The 22,092-nt window shown below is 40.0% G+C and overlaps 2 protein-coding genes across 6 annotated transcripts in view; one reads left to right on the forward strand and one right to left on the reverse strand.

Moving 5' to 3' along the window:
- Positions 1-120: 120 nt before the first annotated feature.
- LOC125231865 lies at positions 121-8,927 on the forward strand. The gene is made up of 9 exons (XM_048137453.1): positions 121-317; positions 430-797; positions 1,221-1,313; positions 1,408-1,429; positions 1,825-1,960; positions 2,345-2,515; positions 3,103-3,238; positions 3,765-3,856; positions 7,933-8,927. The coding sequence occupies exons 1-9, from the start codon at positions 280-282 to the stop codon at positions 8,137-8,139; spliced, it is 1,263 nt and encodes a 420-aa protein (XP_047993410.1). The 5' UTR covers positions 121-279; the 3' UTR covers positions 8,140-8,927.
- LOC125231864 (breast cancer anti-estrogen resistance protein 1) overlaps positions 8,839-22,092 on the reverse strand; it is a 168,781-nt gene continuing 155,527 nt past the window's right edge. For 4 of the 5 annotated variants that reach the window (XM_048137449.1, XM_048137450.1, XM_048137452.1 and 1 more), the window contains exons 2-10: positions 18,555-18,695; positions 17,171-17,311; positions 16,356-16,447; positions 14,880-15,075; positions 14,226-14,412; positions 13,750-13,990; positions 13,388-13,559; positions 12,863-13,086; positions 8,839-12,467 (exon numbers count right to left, since the gene is read on the reverse strand). In XM_048137449.1, coding sequence (XP_047993406.1) covers positions 12,197-12,467; positions 12,863-13,086; positions 13,388-13,559; positions 13,750-13,990; positions 14,226-14,412; positions 14,880-15,075; positions 16,356-16,447; positions 17,171-17,311; positions 18,555-18,695 — 1,665 coding nt within the window. In that variant the 3' untranslated portion in view covers positions 8,839-12,196. Of the gene's footprint in view, positions 12,468-12,862; positions 13,087-13,387; positions 13,560-13,749; positions 13,991-14,225; positions 14,413-14,879; positions 15,076-16,355; positions 16,448-17,170; positions 17,312-18,554; positions 18,696-21,535; positions 21,769-22,092 lie in introns of those variants that run through there. The other variant, XM_048137448.1, reaches the window with a different exon arrangement.

Genomic DNA, 22,092 nt, shown 5'->3' on the forward strand with positions numbered 1-22,092 from the left:
ATAAAAATGTTTTCATCTTTGACCACGTCGGCTATTTGAGTCCGACCGTATGGCGTAGTGCTGTAGCTATTCTCACGGAAAAGAAAATACAATGACATTTTACCTGTTAACTGTCAGATTCAACCATGATTCAACTCAAAACGTCAAAATCAAAACATAGTTTTGTAAATCAAATCGCAGAACCGTCGTTCTGAGCATAATCATTGCATTTTATTACTACCTCCGCTCTTAAATTCTCATAAGGAATGTTTGCGAAAGAATTATAAGTGCTCTTCAGGCATGAATGAAGAAACGCAGCCTTCCGCTTCTATTTTTTCGTAAGTTTTCTTTATTTATTTACAATGTTCTTCTTGTACTAGTTGTACTCTTGAATAATTGAAATAATCATTTGCTAGTTTGTCACATTTCACATGTTTCTATGAATTTCAGACGTTACAGGAGTCCAACATTCAGTAGAAATGAAGTTCAGACCTTAATAAATCTTATTGAAAGACATAAATATACAATCCTTAATAAAACCACGAACTCTGCTGTGAACCAGGCCAAAGAGCTTTCATGGGAGAAGATAACGAAAATATTTAACAGTAGGGGTTTTAAACATGAAAGAAGTACAGATTCTTTGAAGACTAAATGGGAGAATCTTAAAAAGGATGCAAGGAAACTTGCTAAAAATTTAGTAGATGATAACAACAGTTACAGTGATCTGACTAGGCAAATAGTGACTATGATGACTGAGGTTGAAACCAATGGTTCCACAGAACAGAATCAGAACATGGAGGATAATCAAGAGTTTACTGGTAAGGCTCAAATAAAGTCAGTGCAAAAGTGTGAATGTGGTAATTATTTTCTTATACCTCTGCCACACTATGCTCTTCACGCTGCCGCAATGTTGCCGTCTCCGGCCACACATTACCGTACTCGCGTGATTAATCGCACTAGGTTGTAGCTGTCCCTTTGACTTGCACCAAAAAAACAACCAAATAGGGAGCGGTGGGCATGATGAGGAGAATGATGAGCAGCATGACAAGTAGTGCGGCCACACCATGCCTCTGCCTACTTCCCTCGCTACTTCCCGTGCTGCTCGTCGAGTGTGTGGCAGAGGTATTGTCACAGTTTCTGATTGGAGAATTAATTAGGAACGGCCAAAAGAAACAAATACTTTACATTCCTAGCCTTTGTATGCTGCTTTGAAAACAAATCTAATAACAAATTTGTTTCAGAGCCTGTCTCTAATGATGAGAAATTGAGTCAAAATTTGAAAATTAAGTCCTACTGGGAGAGTGCTGAAGACAAAGATTCTGATGAGTCAAATGGTAAGTGTATTTTATATTGTGATATTCCTTTGAAAACTGATTAATTAATCGTAAAATTCTTTTGTTTACCCATTTATATCTATTTATTTTTCAGATGGAAATGATGGTGAGAAAAGGTAATTAAAATCAATTGTAAATATGTAAATCTGTGCATGAAACTGAAAGTACTAATTAACTTGACCTAAAACACAATTTCAATTTTGTGGCTGTGTTTTTTTATACCATGTTGGTGGCACTCAAGGGGTGTCACATGCGCGTTGCCGACCCATTAGAAACTTGTACACTCCTTTTTTGAAGAACCCCATACAGTATGGGGTTCTTCAAAAAAGGAGTGTAACTGTGGTCATATAGCCACTTGCAAAATTAACCTTTTTAAGCATATTATTAACTGGAAATATTCTATGCTGCCTATGTTTTGCAACCCAAACAATTATGGAGTAAAATTTAAATTAATATTTTTTTCCTTTATATGCATAATTTGATTATACAAATCGATTTGTAATACTTGCAGAATGAACCGGTCCCTCAACTTCGCCCCACAAGAGTGTAGCCTGCTACTGGAATGTGTCCGTAAGGAGAAGAAGTTTGTCTTCTCTAAAGAATATAACGCACACGCCATTGGCTTGAAGAACAAAGCTTGGAAAAGGGTATGTTTATATTCATAAACTTTATCTATCTCTAAGAACTTTTAATATTAATTTCTTAATTGGGAACCAAGTTTGACCCCTAAAACCTCCTCACATCCTGCCTTTAGTAATATTAAGTTTGATGAAATTTAAATCATGTTAGGTTCCACCACAGTTGCAAATAATGATTTGTTTCATTGAGTTGGATAACATAATACTTTATAATATTTTACGTTCCCACATGATGGGTAGAAACAGAAACTTAATTTGGAGCTTTAGAAGTCATCACACTCAGAAATTTAATGTTTTATTTATTAGTGTTACAATATTGATTCATCTTCTGTTTCAAGAGTACAAAATGAATTCAACATCAAAATAATTTGCCTGTTATCATTAAAATTTCAGATATCAGAAGCCTTCAATAGTAAGAGTCCCCAAAAGAGACCCCAGAAAGTATTGCGCACTAAGTTTACTAATATGAAAAAAGTTGCTAAAGGCATGGGTATCAAAGATGCTGTCAGGAATTTCGATATGAAGAATACGAAACATGAAAAATTGATAAATGAGAGCTCTAAGGTGAGATGTTTATCTTCACGTCGCTTTGAGTCACTCACTATTTGAGTCACAGGAAAGTGTTTTTATTATACCTCTTTTTGAGTTGGATGACAATACCTGATATGACGAATCTTTGTGGCACCATCTTTTTAGCTTTTTTAACGCTTTATAAAGACATAGACCACTAATACCACTATACTATTTATAAGAATGATTACTGATGTTACTGATGTAACTAGTGATGTGCAAGTTGCGGAAACTTTCCAAAAGAACCTTAAATTTCTTGAAAAATTTACGAAACTTTCATGAAAAATAAAGGGAATTTAAATTTATGAAACGGAAAATTTCCATCCATACAATTGTCCATACAAAATATGGAAAGTTTCCGAAGTTTTCCTATGTGAAAATCTCAGAATTTTGGAAACTTTCCGTAGGCACATCAGATGTAACTATGTGCTATTTAGTTTGAAAACATTTCAATAAGTAAAAGCCGTTATGCAAAATTTGATTGTGAGCTTTAGAAATTTTAGAATACAGTTCAAAATCTATGGTGAATATTTTGTTTCTGCCTTGTAAACGCTTATTCAAGTTACGGTTTCTCACGACAGCCAATCAAGTCGGAGCCTATGTTCGAAATGGAACTGGAGCTACACGGGCCCGATGACGACGACCGCCACAACTCAGATAGCAACCACTTCGCGCCCGACCCGCTTAGTACCGTTCTTAATAGCGACTCAGGAATAGGTAAGTTAACACTTTCGCAACCATGAACCCGCCTGGTGGGCACTCGTGAACTTCGCTCAGAAGCCGGAGAACCCGCTAGGCGGGTTGTCTTCATACAAGCGGGCGGTTATAGATAACGATCGGTTTCTGACGTAGTGCGCCATTTTTGATCTGGTAGTGAATGTATACAGCGACTTTGGAATAGGTAAGTTAAAGAGTCACATTTCAACATTTGTTCTGAATATCTGGAGGTTTTGGCTGAATATCAAATATTCAACCCGCTTCCGGGCACACAGCCGAATATTCAGCATATACACCAACATTTTTAGTCGTTTGTATTCAACCATTGCTCAAAATTGTTGTTAATTTTAGTGCCGTGACCAGGATCTCTTATAACATTGTTTCTATAAATTCAAAAACCCTTGGCAACAATTATACCAGCCTTTTCTGGTTTTAATAACCGAAGTTGAGGCATCTGTTGGTATTACTTTTTTTAAGCTTATTTAAGGTTGTTGGTAATAATTGAAAACATTTTGTTCCATTTCAGGTTCAACACACTCGAGTTCTTGGAGTCAAGATAATAAAGAAGTAGCTAATTTAAAATTGAAATTATTAAATTACAAAATGGAGACCGCGAGAGTAAGTTTTCACTTGTTAGGTTTTCGATTTATCTATGAATTTTGTCATAGTATTCATACATTACCATATTGTTCTTTTTTAGTAGCGATTTAGTGATATTTTGGCTTAATTTTCATACGGTTTTATGAAAGTACACACCTACTTAGGTTAAGAGGGCATTCAACGAAAACGTCGTAATAATGTAAAATTGATAGTTTTAGTCGGCAAAATGCTACACTTTCCGTCATCTAAAAGACTTATTAAGTTCAGGATTCGATTAGGACATCTTCTTAACTTACATGTTGTGAGACTGGATTTTTAAAAACTAACTTACTTAATTAATTATGATTTTTTTTCTGGTGCATGTTTAGGAAAACCCGCGAAAAGTGCTGACTTAGTCCGTCTAATTTGTAAAATTTGGATAGTTTTGAATGCTTCAAGTGGTAAATTTGTATTATGTATATCCTGTACTACAATCTTTTGAGACTACTTCTTTGTTATAAGGCTTTAGAATAGAGTAAATGAGGATATGATGAATCCAATTTGTTTCAGAAATCACCTCAGATTAAGTGTCAATTTCTTCGAAAACTTACGTGTTTTTGAAGTAGTTTTAATATAAAAATAATCTGCAACGCTTACTTAAACAGATTTTATGCAAAAGTTTTCTATTAATTGCAATTTAATATTTTTGACGATTTTTTAAAAATGCCTCCTTATTACCGGTTACGCGCGCTTGCGATGTCAGTACCGCGGCAGAGCTTGTAGAGGCAGGACGTATGTTAGTCCGCTCCGCACGCGGCTCGACGATCGCGAAGTTATTTTGTCATTGTGTGCGGCACCCGCCGTGTCCAAAACCGCACTTGTGTGCGTGTTTGGCTGTACTGTTGCATGTATACTGCGACCGAAAACTTTAATCCTTGGGTTGACGACTTTGGTAACTAACTAATTAACTTGACTAATATTTTTAGTAAGTATTATTTATTATTGAATATCATTTTAGGTTACTGACTCGTCTCAACAAAATCTTTGACAATAGATGGTACTCAGGATCTGATGATGAAGTCAGATGGTAGTCATGAGCTCTCATCAACCAGGTCTTGAAACCATTTCGTGTTTGGGCTCGTTTGATTTGCCTCAACAAGATCTTTGACAAGAGGTGATGGTACCCAGGATCTGATGATGAAGCCGGAAGGTAGTCATGAGTTCTCATCAACCAGGTCTTGAAACCATTTCGTGTTTGGGCTCGTTTGATTTGCCTCAACAAGATCTTTGACAAGAGGTGATGGTACCCAGGATCTGATGATGAAGCCGGAAGGTAGTCAACAGAATTCATCAACCAGGTCTTGAAACCATTCCGTGTTTGGGCTCGTTTGGTTCGTCTCAACAAGATCTTTGACAAGAGATGGTACCCAGGATCTGATGATGAAGCTGGAAGGTAGTCAAGAGAATTCATCAACCAGGTCTTGAAACCACTCCGTGTTTGGGCTCGTTTGGTTCGTCTCAACAAGATCTTTGACAAGAGATGATACCCAGGATCTGATGGTGAAGCCGGAAGGTAGTCAAGAGTATTCAACAACCAAGTCTTGAAACTCTTCTGTGTTTGGGCTTGTTTGATTCGTCTCAACAAGATCTTTGACAAGAGATGGTACCCAGGATCTGATGATGAAGCTGGAAGGTAGTCAAGAGTATTCCACGACCAGGTCTTGAAACCACTTCTTGTTTGGGTTCCTTTGATTCGTCTCAACAAGATCTTTGACAAGAGATGGTAATCACTCTTTTATACTCTGGCGCATCCACTGTCTCAGTGTGTCAACAGTCAACTAAAGCAAGTAGGCGTAGCGTAGAGTTGTATTTCCTTACAAAAAACTAGTACATAGATGTGGACCTTCCTGTGCTCCATGCAATTAAAACAACATAATATTTAAAAACCGGCCGAGAGCGTGTCGGGCCACGCTCAGTGCCTGCACTGAGCGTGGCCCGACACGCTCTCAGCCGGTAGATAGCCGCTCGGGTCTTCCGTAGTTTTCCATATTTTTAAAAAACTACAGAACCTATCAAGTTCAAAACAGTTTTCCTAGAAAGTTTATAAAGTTCTACTTTTGTGATTTTTAAATATTTTTTAAATATATTGTTAAAAAGTTAGAGGGGGAAGGGGGACACTTTTTTTCCTTTAGGAGCGATTATTCCCGAAAATATTAATATTCTCAAAAAACGATTTCAGTAATTCATTTTTAAATACCTATCCAGCAATAAATCACACGTTAGGGTTGAAATGAAAAAAAAATCACGCCCTACTTTACGTGTAGGGGGTGGGTACCCTAATAAAACATTGTTTCCACTTTTTATTTTTGCACTTTGTCGGCGTGACTGATATACATATTGGTACCAAATTTCAGCTCTCTAGTTCTAACGGTCACTGAGATTATCCGCGGACGGACGGACGGACGGAGGGACAGACAGACAGACATGGCGAAACTATAAGGGTTCCTAGTTGACTACGAAACCCTAAAAACACATTTTAAATATAAAAAAAACTACTTAAAATTAAAGAAAACCGATCTTAGTTCCATTATATATATGTACCTAGAAAACATCATCATCTTCCTTGCGTTATCCCGGCATTTGCCACGGCTCATGGGAGCCTGCGGTCCGCTTTGACAACTAATCCCAAGATTTGTCCTTACTGAAAATCAGCGTCGCGGAGCGGGCCATGTGGCTCACGCCGAGACACCCAGCTGAGTAATGACCTTTTAGCGCAATCCACTATTATGTACAATTAGATTAAGCTAGTTATAAGTATGCTGTGCTAATAAACGTCTTTTCTTTCTTTCTTTCTCTTTCTTCTATTTGGCGTAGGCACTAGTTTTTACGAAAGCGACTGCCATCAGACCTTTCAACCCAAAGGGTAAACTAGACCTTATTGGAATTAGTCCGGTTTCCTCACGATGTTTTCCTTCATCGAAAAGAACCTAGAAAACATATATCATATGCAAAATGAAATAAAACTAAGAAAACGGATTATATTCATTATACGCGAAATAATCTGATTCCATAAATTTATTTCATGAAGTAACTATCGCGGTGACAGAAGACAATATTATATACACAATTTATTATATTATAAAAGGTTTTTTAAATTATTTCTTCCAAGGCTACACACGTTTTAATAGAAAAAACTGTGATAACTTTAATAATTAAACTAAAAGGTCAAGTATTTATGCACGAAATCATGTATGCAAATATGTAATTTATATGGCGGTGTTTTTACGCAAGTATCAATAATGGTTAGTCCGCAACGCTACTGACGGCGTGGCGGTACCGACCATGAATGCTATCCCTTTCGCTCTAGCCGCACGTAAGGTTGGTTCGAAGAGGATTGCACGCTATGTCTGTACCGCAGGCTACAATCGTTATGCTTCTGGTTATAGTGTGCGTCTGCACACAGGCGCACGCCAGCGCCGCCGGCGTCGAAATTCGAGCAAGCAGATTTTTTGAAAGCGCTCTTAACAAAGTTAACTAATGGTGTCTACTTAGTAAAGTACCGAAATATTGATTTCTTCAAACTATTTCATCTACCTTTTGCTGTTACTATACTGAACCATACTATAATGTACATTTTTTGACGGAGTCGGAACCCCACGAGGTGCTGGACTCGCAGTTTCTTTCCCTTCTCCTAGCTTCAGCCTCTTTGTGGTTTGTGAGGACACAATACGGATCGAGATCATTCCACCACGAATGAAATGAAATGAAATTCTTTATTCTTCAATTTAGGCATTAACATAATGTTCTTATGAAAGGGTACATTTGTACAAACATAAATAAATAAATTTAACCAATCATCCTAACTGAAAATACATTTTAAATTACATAATTATGCATATAAAGCAAAATACATTATTTTGGTTTGTCACTTAAGTACATTTTCCATATATCCCAGTCTGTGATATAGTCCTTAACTTTATAATATGCCCTAGCAATGAGCGCCCCTTTTACAACGGCTTTAAACTTTGCGTCTGTAAGATTACAAATTTCTAGTGGAATTTTATTGTAGAACTTTGTACAGTAATAATATGTTTATGTCTGATTATCTTTTTCAGCTAGAACGCCAAAGGCTAGAAGAAGCCGCTCGCTTATCCGCCGCGACGCGCGAGTCGGACGCCATCGCCGCCGCGCTTCGGCTCCGCGCGGCGCGCCTCGACGCGCTCGCGGCCGCCGCACGCCTGCCGCCCGCGCACCCCGCACTGCACTTCACCCCCGAGGAGCTCCCCGCCGAGAGATACTTGCGACAGTATGAGAATACTTGATGTTAGTACCTTTTTATATTGATATTTTAACAGTCATTTAGGGAAAAAGATACGAGGCACAAAAATCTACTATTAGCATTCTTAACTTTTAATGAAAGCCTATCTTCCTAAAGCTTCAGGAAAAAGGATACAAGGCTCGAATGTTTGCCATTAGAATATGAATTTTCTTTTAAAAAGGAAAGTTAATTTTAGAAAATGGATTCTGTTAATTATTACATCCACTCGAATGTTTTTCGATCCGCGTTATGAGTCGGCCCCGTAGAAAAACATTAGAGTTAGGTACTAGAGGCTATCTGATCTCTGCGAGAGCTTAAAGCCGAATAAGTTTATGGCTGGTCCTTTTAATAACATTTACAACTCAAGGTCGGTTGCATCAAACCGTCTGTCACCGTTAAAGCGTTCGTTAAATTTATTAACTGGGAAGTTCCATAGATGTTTGCAGCGTGACGATGATGTGTCGTTCGAATGTGGTTAATGCAACTGGCCCTAAATCTGCAAAAAAAAAATGACAGCTGGTTGAGAATTGAGATCGGTAAAGACAGACTCGGGGATGATAACAAATAAGTATGATTTCAAATCGATAGTTTTGACCTCAAGTATGCTTTCGAATCAGCCTCTAGTTATATAAGTTTGACAGTGTATTCTTAGCCTTTTATTTTAGTTATACCACCGAAGGAATCTCAAATGAAAATACAATAATTTAGATACGAAAATTTGTATATTTTACTTACTTGCATTTTACATGATGATAAATTATAATTCAATATTAAAATTAATATTTTTAAATATGCATTTGTACAATTTCCATCTATATCTACCTAAACTACGACACCTATTTGAAATATATTACACATCGCTAATTTACAACATTTTTACATATACTACTTCTATCTAGTAGGTATGTTTATGTATAAAGTACAAAATGTAAGTAGGTACGTACATACATACACAATGCTATTGTAGTATTGTAAGGATTAAGTATGAGCCACGTGTCTATCTGACAAGCTTTAGAGTCCGAAGGAGTTTTAACACTTAAAACAGGGTACCTGTCTTAAAATTAACCAGAGAAATTACACAAAATTACTGTGAAAAATACATGACTGATTGAACAGGTTTTTCAGTGTTAAGACTCCTAAGGAGTCAATTTAACATAATACATTTATAGTTTGAGCGTATTCTAGTGATGTGAGTCAATCGCGTTAGTTAAACGTGGCTGCTTGTTCGCATTACCACTTGATTTTAGCTACCAAATACTGGTTATACAAAGTGATTTTGGTGTCTGGCTCTGGCCATACTCTGAGAGATATTTATGAGCAGGTAGACTCACAAGAGCTGGCACGGATGGTACGACTGAGTGAATGAAAATGTCTATCATATTGTCCAATAAAATGGCGGCTCTGATTGTATAGCGATATAGTTGTCACTTATACAATGAAAGTTTGTTCGTATGTACCATTCGTCTAAGATTTCTTGAACCGACTTGTAGGTTATGTAGAGACAACCTCAAAACTGTTTTGTAGATATATGTTATCTCATACTTTTAACTTGCAAAAGAGATGAATTTAAAAGTATGAGACACAGGTTTACATTATTTATTGACCGCTCAGAGTATGGCCAGACAATACCACCCTGTATTTGCACGTTGACTCGTGAGGCAAGTTTCAGGAACATTTTTGTTCTTTCAGAACAAATAATAGTCTTATTCACGTATAGTCTAGATATCATTAAGTCTTCCAACATAAAAATGGCACCAACAATAAAACAGCACCAGGACCCTTTTTAGGCTACGTTTCACCAGAAATGTTCGAGGAAGAGTAGCGAGATAGCTATCATAACGTCATAAGATACATTTGTATGTATTTATCTATTTAAGTATGTATATCGTCGCTTAGCACTCATAGTACAAGCTTTGCTTAGTTTGGGGCTAAGTTGATCTGTGTAAGGTGTCCCCAATATTTATTTATTTATTTCTTACTTATCACTACGCAACCTCTCATATCTCTGGTAGAAATACAGCCTAATAGCTTGAAAATTTATAAAGGGCCCAGTAGTATAATATCAAAAACTGATGTAAAATTGTGCAATGATATTTTATGATGATACGAATTAAGATATGACCCTCGGCCCTCGGCATAAAGTACACTTTCACACGTACAATCTACGAGTAACTAGCTGATGCAAAATTGTATAAAATCTGGACGGTAAACTCAACTCACTACAGCAAATGAGCATCCAGCAATGAAACCTTACAGGTTGCTAGCCAAGATGACAATCAATACAATCATACATCGACTGACGGATGACGACTACATTAAAAAAATGCCATTATGTTTAGTTCGTCAGATCGTCCATATATACTGTAAGTACACATATTTTTCGCTTTATCTATTAATTAATGAAAAAATACAAAGATATAGAGCATCAAAGTTCCGAAGTGTGGGGGCTTGTGACGTCACTTTTAAGTAAAGATTGTACCTAGGCGTGACGTCACCCGAAACTTAAACGCACTGTCCCGTCGCCGTTTTTCGTTCACGAGAAAAAAAAATGTGTCCAAATTTTTTTGATACCTAATCTAACTGACGGACTAAATAGTTTTTATTAATCGTCTCCCCTATTCTGCACAAAATGAAATTACAAATCAGCAATCAAATCTCACACGCATAAAAGTTACAGTATAGTCACCGGCATAAATGTGATGATTTTTGTATCTTGTCACTTTAGTTTCGTGTTTGAAATGTCGCACGAAATTGTCAAACGATTAAAAGCGACAAGGTACAAAAATCATCACATTTATGCCGGTGACTGTACGCCTGAGCTTTCAAAAGGACCTTTTAGAACGAACAGAATACCAATCGGAGTCCGATTTCAGCCAAAAACCGAAGGCTTTCTTGAAATCTCACGAAGTATAGATGGAACTATTTCCATGCAAAATGTAATTTTCTATTAAGGTCTTCTAATAACGATTGTCATCTTGGGTAGACCCCCTATTAACATCCGTGGTAAATAAATTCGCCGAGGCATATAAACTACGTTGATCCGAGTAGGATCCCGATAGTATTAGTACCAATATTCATGTCTATTCGTTCAAAAAACCTCAGCTTAGTCTTCTCGATAAACGATTATCTAAACATGTGATAACACCATAAGCTGGACGACAAATTACCATAAATTAAAATTTAAAGGGTATTTCACAATGGCCCCTTAGCTCAAAAAAGCTCAATATAAAACTTCATTAAGCGCCCATTCAGAGCGATCAGTGTCGAGACGCAAATTCGATCGCACGTGGCCTATGTAAACCTACATTGGCCGAGGCAACGCGCTCTGCTGAGAGAAACGCATGTGCTGCCTCCGCCGAGGCATGTCTACATTGTTCATGTGCTACTCGCTCTGTGTGGACCGGCCTATTAGCTTCTGGACTTATCGCAAGTTTAGACGACTGCGTTACGTTATTTATGCACTTAGTAACTTTTCTCCTCACACCGGATTCTCTTGAGCGTCTATGTCAGGGCAACTATCGGAACCCTATACATAACTAATGGCAGCCTTTAATTTATTGTAAGTAGATCATATTTACGCTAACATTAAATACAACTATTTCGTCGTCATTATGGCAGTCGCGTTTACATTTCGTAGCTACGTAGGTACTATCTCGACTCTTTGGTAATGATTCGTATTCAAACTCCATGTTGTGCCTTGACTTTTTAGTTTACTTACATAACTAGGCACCGGCGTTTAACTTTAACACCATATGCACCGTACCTTAGTTCACTATATAAGTATATGTCCATCTACCTCAAATAGAGGCGAAATTATATCAAACATCAAGACCTGCGCAGCAGATTATATTAAAACTTGTATAAGCTTTATAATTGTCTTTAATCCAGCACAAAAACGCTTCCAACGTGATATATTTCACAGCCTAACGTTAAAAAAACCGTCCGTAGTACACTCCAAATAGCTCACAATCACTGGCTTTAATTTCCTTAAAAATTGTTCCACTATTATATCTGTAGAGTTGCCAATGAAGGCGGAGCAGGGTTGTGTGGCGTGCAGGGCGTCAGAGGGGTGGTGGGCGCGGAGGGGCGACGGCCGTCGCGGGGGTCAGCGGGGTGTCAACCGGCGGGTCAGCCGCGCGGACCAACACCCTTCTCAACTCTTGAGCTCTCGCGGCTAGCGTTCGGGCAGCTTCGGCCATCTCCGCCACGGCGCTCGCGCAGGGGAACTGTTGCGCTGCTGCTTTTGTCTTGGCGACGGTGGCGGCGAGCGCGTCTGATAACGCGTCGGAACATCGGAGGGCTCGCGACTTTAAGCCGGCGTGTTGGGCGCTCCTGTAATACAAATAAAGTGTCAGATTGATGGAGGGAATAGGTGTGCAGCCTTAGAAGTACTTAGAGGACAAATACTATTTTGATCAAAATCCATGTAATTTTACTACTTGATGATGCAAAATTTGCCTTTAACGGCGAACCAAATTTTTGGCTCCAGCAAGGTTAGCACAAGATTGCCTCGAGACTTTGTCGCCGCGAGATAGACTACCCGTTCCTTATGTCATTAATACAGTTAGAAGAAGACTTGTGATCTATCTCGCGGCGACATACTCTCGCGGCTATCATGTGCTAGGCCTACAGGGTGATATTCAAAGACAGGTCTGAACCTCCGGTCTAATCAGAAAGAGCTATTGGAGAACAACTGGAACTATTTAATCTTAGTATATTTTACTCACCGATGAACCGTATCTCCAACGTGGACGATCCGATGCGCGCTAAGCACGACGAACTTGCCATGCGCGAGGAAGACATCAGGCGGTTGCCCCATCTCGACAGTCCGTAGGAACGCCTCGACGGCCGTGGCGAGATGTGCTCCGTATGTCGCCGCTTGCGCAGCGTAGAACGCGGCGAGCTGACGGTCGTCGGCGGGTAAACGGGTCGCTGCTGCAACTGCGCTGACCTGTAATAGGGAAATGTGTTATAAATATTGATGAGCAATAATTTGACAAAGTTAACCAAGGAAAGAGGTCTGTTAAGTAAAGCTGCGAACCATGACGCGTGGTGATGCTTCATCATATCTCCCTTATTGTACTTCCATCCATTACTAGCACTTTACGACACCCATGCACAGTTTGTCAGGTAACGCCGTCCGCGTTCCGAACCCCAACAGAGAAAGTAGTTCATTGTGGACATATCCCGGTTTCAACCACGTGTAAACGTAGTTTCATCCAGGTGTAGGTCTTTATGACAAGTGAACGTACCTCGCCAGCATGGTCAGCGTCCCTCACGAGAGCGTCGAACGAAGCCCGCAGTTTATCAGGTAACGCCGCACGGATTTCTGCGTTCCGCCGCCCCACCGCTGTGCGTGTTTCTAGGCGGACGTAGTCGTACTCTTCCGTCCATTCGTGCTCTGGGACCGTGCCAGCTGACCGCCTGTATAAAATAAAAGAACTGTTAATTCGTCGTCAAACACTAGTAGCGCTACTTTTAAGCTAGTGAGCGACCTTGCTCTGACTAGTGTGATACCTACGTGGCAGCATAGGGACTTTATAGTTTACATAGACGCCTTGCGATTTCTGTCAGCGCATGAAAGCTATGAATATTACGCTTGTCAAGAGCTTACCTGAACAGTAGCGACGCATTCCCATGTATAAACGAAGCTGCTCGCCTCACATCCTCAGTCAAGGACCTCGCACAGGCAACCAACTGGTCTAAAGCATCTTGCGTGCCGTCCGTGGGTTCCCGGTCCCGTTCTAACCGCTCGGGCGCCCAGTCGCCTGCGTCCAACGCTGATGTCGCTTCGTGCGTTATGCGCTCCGCGTCTTTTAGGGCTTTTACTAGGGGCCGTAGTTTTACTGCGATGCCTGGAAAAGGTGAAGTGGAAATGTTTAAGGCTGTAGGTAAGTGTCTGTACCATTAATCTATTTAAGAGGACAATGATATAGTAAGGAAGTCAAGGGTCTCATAGACACCGCGAAATCTACCTACGTGCGTTAAAGACATGAAGTCGTGAACAGATTTTTCCATGACCTCGAATAATATTTATGTGCGAGTTGTGTGATTATAGTAAAATGGGTTTAAGAAGAAAGCGGTAGTTACCTTTGTCTTGCGCATCATGCGCGTTAGCGAGCGTCGCGTCCGCGAACACGGCAAGGTCATGCAGGGCTGCGCGTAAACGCGCGCCCGCGACACGCACGTCCAGCACGCGCGGCCGCAACGCACCGCGCCGCCGCCAACCTGGCGTCACGTACGATAGCAGCCGTGATACTGCCGCTGACGCTTCCTCCTGTGAAAATAAAGTTTTTTAATTAGATACAGAAATAATATGTCATATGGCAACAAGTATGTCATAAGACAGAATGCAGAGGAATGTGTCTAAAAGGAAACATAACCCAAGAATAAAGTGAATAGACTGTGTGAGAGATGGTATTAAAAGGAAGCAGGTCAATTATGAATTAATGTCACGAAGAATAGCAGAGATAGAAAGGTTTTATGGAGGCACTGGACGTGGCCGATCTTGGGATTGTTGGGAAGCTTAGCTCTAAAAGACAAAGAGGTTATTGTAACTTGCCTGCAGCCTCTCCAAAGCTTCAAGCGCTGCGTCACATGGCAGAGGTAGATAACGCACGCGAACGCGACCGCGGCACGCCATACGTGCTCGAGTGTGCTAAGCTGCCTGAGTTAGCGGAAGCACTGGACGTGGCCGATGTTGACAACCTTAGCTCTAGATACATCGAGGTCACTGTTACTTGCCTGCAACCTCTCCAAAGCTTCCAGCGCTGCGTCACATGGCAGAGGTAACGCACGCGACCGCGGCACGTCATACGTGCTGGAGTGAGCGGAGCTGCCCGAGTTGGCCGAGGCACTGGATGTGGCCGATGTAAGGGAACCGGTGCCGCTGCAAGCTGAGTCCGCACTTGCGGGACGTGGCGCTCGAGGTGCGTCATACCTGGTGAAGAGAAGATAATTAGACTATGGTTTTAAGATCTGAGTTATTAGAGTAAATCACCTAGAACGTCATCGCGCCTAATACCAACTGTCCGAATGTGCGGAACAGTCTTGGAGGACAAGAAGTTAATATGCCTAGGAGGAATCCTTTTAATAAATGTGAAATTACTTAGTGAACGTAAGCGCCATCCGACATAGGTATTGTATTTAATATTTGATTCGATTCTAGTATTCGACGCAAAAGGCAAAACCTACATGATAGAAGTTTTCTTACTCGTCAGGCTTTAGTAGCAAACATCTACTTTCAGAACCACGAATTTGAACATGCACAAAAACTCTCGCACACCTAATTCACACAGTGTCTTGAAAGCGCAATACGCAAAATACCAAACCGAGCATCGACATTAGGTAAGCCAAGTTGTTTTCTTACCCGTCATATTTACTTACTCATTTAATAACGTAATGGAATGAACATGGAGATTCTCAGGTAAACGAACGAACCGCACAAACACATTATGCCTACAGTCTGCGCGCCCTTTCTGTTCCAATGAACTTTAGGGTGAGACGAAGGTAAGGGACTACTCGGGGACGTATGTAGGGTGTTATCTAAGTTCCGACACGTCTCGCCTCCCCTTTTGTCTTAAGTGTGATGTATGAATGTCCCTCGGAACGTGTGACTACGTCTTGACGTGAAGTGATGACGGGGCTGAATGAAGTTTACTTGTTCAGGAATATCCTAGGTAGTCAGTATTGTTTTAGATAGCCTTGACAGATTGTATATTTCAGAGAATATCGACGCTGCGCGCTTTAAACATATCCTTCCTACTCATCCCATTAAGAAAGATGACTCAAACCGCTTCGAAATACCTAAATCATATCTAGTAGGAATGAAAATAGACAGCTTACCGGCCCAGCCACGACTTTGGTCTAAGCGCGACAGCGGTGAGCAGCAGCCATACATTAGAGCGAGACACAGCGATGGGACTCGTGGCCGGGCCGTAAAGATCCAAATCACGCCAAGAAGACCGATTATATCGACGACCCGTCTGGCCTATCGTGTCACTTAGGCTGCTAAGCAGACGGACCTTTCGAATCGGGATAAGAAAATTTATTTGTGTATTGAGTAGAGATATATATTTATCTCAAGTTATGGATACTTATTAATACTAAGTCCTATATATTATGGACAGGAAAACGTGGCAATTTCTTTCATTGCCACATTTGCCACGTACAACGCTTTGAAATTAAAGGAGAGAACGTGGTAGAATTAAAAGCACGTACCAGTCACCGATGGGCCTTGGGGAGTCATAGTTGCCGATCCTCTGCACTGGCATTGGCGCGCGAGGCACATCGTAATGTGAGCATTCTTCTATCTGAAATAAAAAAAAAAATTAAGTATTTCTGGGTATTTAGGCTGTTCGAATGTGTCAACAATTCCAATGAATGTTGTAGCATTGTAAAACTACAAACACTGCATTCATGAAGCGTTTTTTTTATATAAATGGGCTTACTCTTGGCCACAGACTAGCCATAGCCAAAGACGTGGCCTACGATGGAGTGAGCTCGCCCAGAAGATGCCTGTTCACTCTTGATTTGAAGGTTGAGTTGTTTACAAAGACCGTGTGGTCGCCAGATATACTGGTAAAATACCACGATTTGAGCAGCGAATTGAGTAGTATATTTTACATACTATAATAACCCAGGTTCAAGCCTAAAACGATTTTTAGGGTTGAACCAAAATTACATAAGTGCTGATCAACAAACGTCCATAAAACTAGATCAAGCGGTTGCGTTCCCATACTTAATGAATTAATGAATACGGGAAATCGTACAGGTATTATGTAATGTGTGAAGTATGTGTGGTGACTTTGAGTTTTCTTGAATGAATGCAATCTCACAGATCTCACGCAAAGCAATTATTAAGGCTGGGTTTTCTTAAGTTCATTCTCTTCTTATTCCTTGGTCCCTCATGGCTGAGGGGTCGCGACCACATGAGGGCGTTATTTTGTGCACCAAAGCTCTGCATTCAGCACGGTCTTCTGCAGTCCTAATAATAGGCGCCTGTGTTAATCCCTGCCAGTTAACTTCATCCTCACCTTAGTAAACGCTGGTGACTGCTGCGATGGCAGCGGCTGGTGCGCAACAGGCGCGGGGGTGCGCGCGCGCCGCCGCTGCAACGCTGCGCTTGCGTCGAATACACCCGCTACTATACGCAAGCGGTTGCCAGGACATATTCCCTGGAAAATGGATTACTGGTCAGTTGTATGTACGACCTATGTCAGCATACATTATATCTCAAGTACGTTTTACTTTAAAAATGGCTTAGTTAGCGGCCTGCGGTTCGAAGGGCCTAGTCTAGCTAACTAGGCCCTTCGAACCGCACAACATTTTACAACATACTAGATACGACGACATCCATGATTTTTGAGACACGTGTTGTGTTCATTTGCGCTAGTAACATACCTACACATGTTTTGAAGTCGAGAATTAACTTTTGACTTTAAAAGCTCTTGTTATTGTTATGCGTTACGCTATAGTTTTCATTTTCAATGAGTATATTAGAATACTATGCTCTGCTATGACTAATGAAAAATTAAGATTCTGCACTGAATCAGCGTTATTTATTTGATAAAGGCATCAAAGGTTGCGGGTAACATTGGATTGACTTGTACCAAGTTGTACCTAAATAGGTATATTGTACATATGGTATAGTATAGGTATATTATACACCTATTCTCGTTTAGACATATTACAGCAGCATAATTAGTTTGCAAGTTTTGAGAGACTATAGGTAAAGGTAAATTGAGAACTACATGACTGAGACGATAGTGGTTTTCCACAAACGTCTCGGTAATTATTTAATGTGGTGAAATATATATTTAATACCTTTTTGGAAATTACAGTTACACAACAGATACAGTTATAGCTAGGTTAGCTATACCACAGGTATAGGGTACAGTCACCGGCATAAATAAGTGATTTCTGTACCTTGTCACATTAACGTCGTGTTTGAAGTGTCATACGAAATTGTCAAACGATTAAAAGCGACAAAAGGTACAGAAATCGTCACTCGCTGTCTTGTACAGTAACTCACCTGGCGCCCTCTAAGCGAGCACAGCCACCAGCTCTCGCTGCCGGCCGTGTTCTGTTCTAGCACGGTCAGCAGGTCGCCACGCCGGAACGCCACCGTCCCTGACTACTCGTTATGTTGTACAGTAACTCACCTGGCGTCCTCTAAGCGAGCACAGCCACCAGCCCTCACTGCCTCCCGTGTTCTGTTCCAGCACGGTCAGCAGGTCGCCACGCCGGAACGCCAACGTGCCTCACTACTCGCTGTTGTACAGTAACTCACCTGGCGTCCTCTAAGCGAGCACAGCCACCAGCCCTCACTGCCTCCCGTGTTCTGTTCCAGCACGGTCAGCAGGTCGCCACGCCGGAACGCCAACGTCCCTCACTACTCGCTGTTGTACAATAACTCACCTGGCGTCCTCTAAGCGAGCACAGCCACCAGCCCTCACTGCCTCCCGTGTTCTGTTCCAGCACGGTCAGCAGGTCGCCACGTCGGAACGCCAGTTCGTCGGGCGACTCCGCTATGTTGTCGTACAGAGCGCGCGCCATGCACTGTAACAATGAGAAGTGGTTATGAGTCGATGTTGTTGTTTTTATTTTACATAAATATCTACGTAAATACGCCAATTACGGTCGGCAATAAAATATCGTTATCATAAATCTTATTACGATCACTGAAGTGCAGAATAATAAAATACGAAAGAAAGAGCCATTCTTAAAACAAAGCGATAAAACGAAGAGGTGCCGCTCTTGAAATAATACGGTAGTCGCGATTAAAATACCCCAATGAGAAAAATACGAAGGGAAGACTTAAGTCCGCCAGAAAGTTTCAAGGAGATAAAAGTCTGCAGCACTCAATGGAATATTAATTATAGCGTTGCATATTTTAGCGAACCATCAAAAATATAAATTGTTTCTGAGAAGTCTGTTGCCCTGACGATTAAGTGTGATATTGCGTACCCTTGTTCAAGAGTCGGGAAGCGAATCAAGAGTTTATAAAGTCGAAGTCGAAAATTCATAATCTTAAAACAGATTTGTATGCAACCTGTCAGTTCAAACTGACAGAATTTTTAAGACTGTCTGTGGCGTTCCGAACGCCGGATCGACTATCTAAAGTTGCGCGCCTTACGTTACCCTCTGACCCTACTGTTAGAGTATAAATATCCGTAAAGGAACCCATATGTGCCTATTATTAAGCCCTCGTTTAGCATTTGACACCCTCGCCCACATAATTTGGCGTTTGGCGCTTGCATGTGCAGCTGCAGCGTCCTATATCACGATAATGACAGATCGCAGACGCGATGTATGAATGGATGTCGGTCGGATGTGTACTTTCATTAGGAACTAGGAGTAGTATGAAATCTTTGGGTGATAACATTTATTCATGAGTTGTCACTTGTCGATTATCATTCATGTCTTATCTGATAAAAAGCCTACATTATTCATTACAATGAAAGTGTTTTCTAATTAAAATCCTTTTTAGGGAATGTAGGGAACGTTTTCGTACTAATTATTCAGCGTTATCGAAATTGATTCAAAGAACTGGATATATCAGCCAAAAATCTAAATTGACATCTTTCTGTCTGGTTCTATGGTTGAATGATAGAAATTGCCATGAGACATTAAGTCCGCTATTTGTACTTTTTATGCAATAAAGTTTAAAATAAATAATCAATTTGCGATTGTTTGCAAGTTTATATGTCTGTGGTTCTATATCGTAATAATGTTGGATTGTGCAACCGAACGTTGAGGCAGGCTATGTCCGCTTCCGACCGTTTATGCAATTGATAACTTCATTAGTATCTGATGCAGGCGGTGCAATAACATCATGGTTATGGAATAATTGGCTGAGGATTCATGTTCGATTGGGATTGACGCAAATAGGTCCTAATAATATTGGTTCTAAACGTTAGCTGGAAGCTATCCCTTAAACTAATTAGGTAGATAGTTCATATTTGTACGACATGGTAGGCACTATTTCTTTAAAAAAAAACATACAGACGAATCGAGAACCACCTTGCTTGAAATTTGGGGCGGCGGTTAAAAAGTAACTGACAAAATGAAATCCATGTTTAGAAAGAGTATTGGAAAAATCTAATTATCAAGACGAACCAAAGAACGTGACTTTTAAAAGCGCAAATTGATAATCCAACAGACGGCTGAAATACATTAAAGAGTTTAAAGTTATTAAAGTATCGATCAAAGAACGGTTTCAAATTTAAACGTAATGATATAAAATATGCATAAGACAGAAAGTGACCTTCTTAAAGATACAACATAGGTTTTTTTTTTGTTTTTTTTAAGTATGTACTTTTAGGTTTAGTTTATTGACGATGCATGTTGCGGATTTTTCATTGTTTTACTTTTTGACGAAGCTAATAAAGGGATTTTGTATTCAGCTGACGAAGCCTGCGTTGCGGATTTGAGAATATGGTGTCTGAATATTTTTTTTATACATGGGTGAAATGAAAAGAACCTCTCAAACTTTGCATAGTTAGTTACATTTGAGGTCATAATGAACAATTTTTATTATGGGACTAAAATTTGGGTGTTTCATACATTTCGACTGTTATGATACCGCTCACATCTATGGAACAGCCAATATTTTTTTTTCGCGATTTCAGCATTGGCCCAATAATAAAAGTTATTCGTCATAACCTCAAAAGTTAGTATGCAAAGTCTGAACGGTCCTTTTTATTTAACCCTGTATAAAATACAAAAAAAAAGGATGCTGACGGAAAAAACACCATAATTGGTTCAGTAATCAGTGAGTCGAACATATTTCTATAATAGTCAAGTTAATTTGAATAACAAACGTATCTCGCTTACCACCGTTTGATCAGGATATTTCCATATAAAAATTGATACAAACAACAATGGTATTTTTTGGGTTACATAATAACCAGCATCCGGCCTTGATTACCAAAAGAAGGTTTTTTGGTCTACTATTAAAGTGTAACGATATCGTTACAGATAGGGGGATAATCTTGGTGCATGGTCGAGAAATTAATTTAAAAGTAAGGATGTGATTTAATGCATGTTTAAATGGCCAGGTAGGTATACGTAGAATTTAATCCTACACAGTTTCAATAATTTTGAAATGTAACTTGTTTCTAGGAAAATAAAAATACAGAAGTCATAATCATTTACATGATCTAAGTATAATGTATACTTTTATAGGTAGGTACTTATTCACGTAAGAAAAAAACTATGTTAGTTAAAATAAAATATAAAATGCTACCTTCGAAATTTTAACCCCCTAGGCTAGGGCCGTAAAAACCCTATTACCTAGTTCTAAAAAACTGTCTGAACTCGCCTAATAATTCGTCATTTCAATAATTCAGTAGCACATTAAAAATAATAATTTAATGAAAAGTTACACTAAAACTGACCCTTTTCGGCTGCGCAGGTTTTATGCTCCTCAAATAGCATCCTTTACAACTTTTGTACACGTTCGAAATATAAATGCGAATATTCACAGTGTCCGGCATTCTCACATACCAAGTAACTCACTCGCGAATGTAATAAATATTAGTACGTGATTTCAGCCTACATACGTTCCGCTGCAGGGCATAGGCCTCCTCTCAAGAGCAGGTTCGGACTATAGTCACAACGCTAGCCCAACGCGGACTTCACAATCTTCAGAGATGTACGCAGGTTGCGTCAATAATGTAATTATTAAAATTATTTCCTTCAGTCCGCTCCCGTCGGAGAAGCGAACTGTACTGAGCCGGGAATGCAATTGCCAATGAATTTAATAACTTATTTGTTGTTTTGCGGTTTGATAATGAATCACAATAGCGTCAGTCACGTAGGAACAATAGGTATTTACACGCAAATAAGCAATAACATCTTAAAATTTATAACATTCAGAATCTGAAGCTGTCCTTAACATAGCCTCTAAACGCATTAGCCCGGTGTGTCCCAGAATTATTTTTCTTTCCGTTAG

This window comes from Leguminivora glycinivorella, chromosome 12 (genome assembly GCF_023078275.1).
Source record: "Leguminivora glycinivorella isolate SPB_JAAS2020 chromosome 12, LegGlyc_1.1, whole genome shotgun sequence".
Classification (NCBI taxonomy): Eukaryota; Metazoa; Arthropoda; class Insecta; order Lepidoptera; family Tortricidae; genus Leguminivora; species Leguminivora glycinivorella.

What these genes read in the sequence shown, in the direction of transcription:
- LOC125231865 (XM_048137453.1), top strand. Translation starts at nt 280, where the DNA reads ATGAATGAAGAAACGCAGCCTTCCGCTTCTATTTTTTC. An exon ending in CCTTCCGCTTCTATTTTTTC is followed by an intron (nt 318 to 429) that starts GTAAGTTTTCTT and finishes TATGAATTTCAG; the next exon opens with ACGTTACAGGAGTCCAACAT. An exon ending in GGATAATCAAGAGTTTACTG is followed by an intron (nt 798 to 1,220) that starts GTAAGGCTCAAA and finishes AATTTGTTTCAG; the next exon opens with AGCCTGTCTCTAATGATGAG.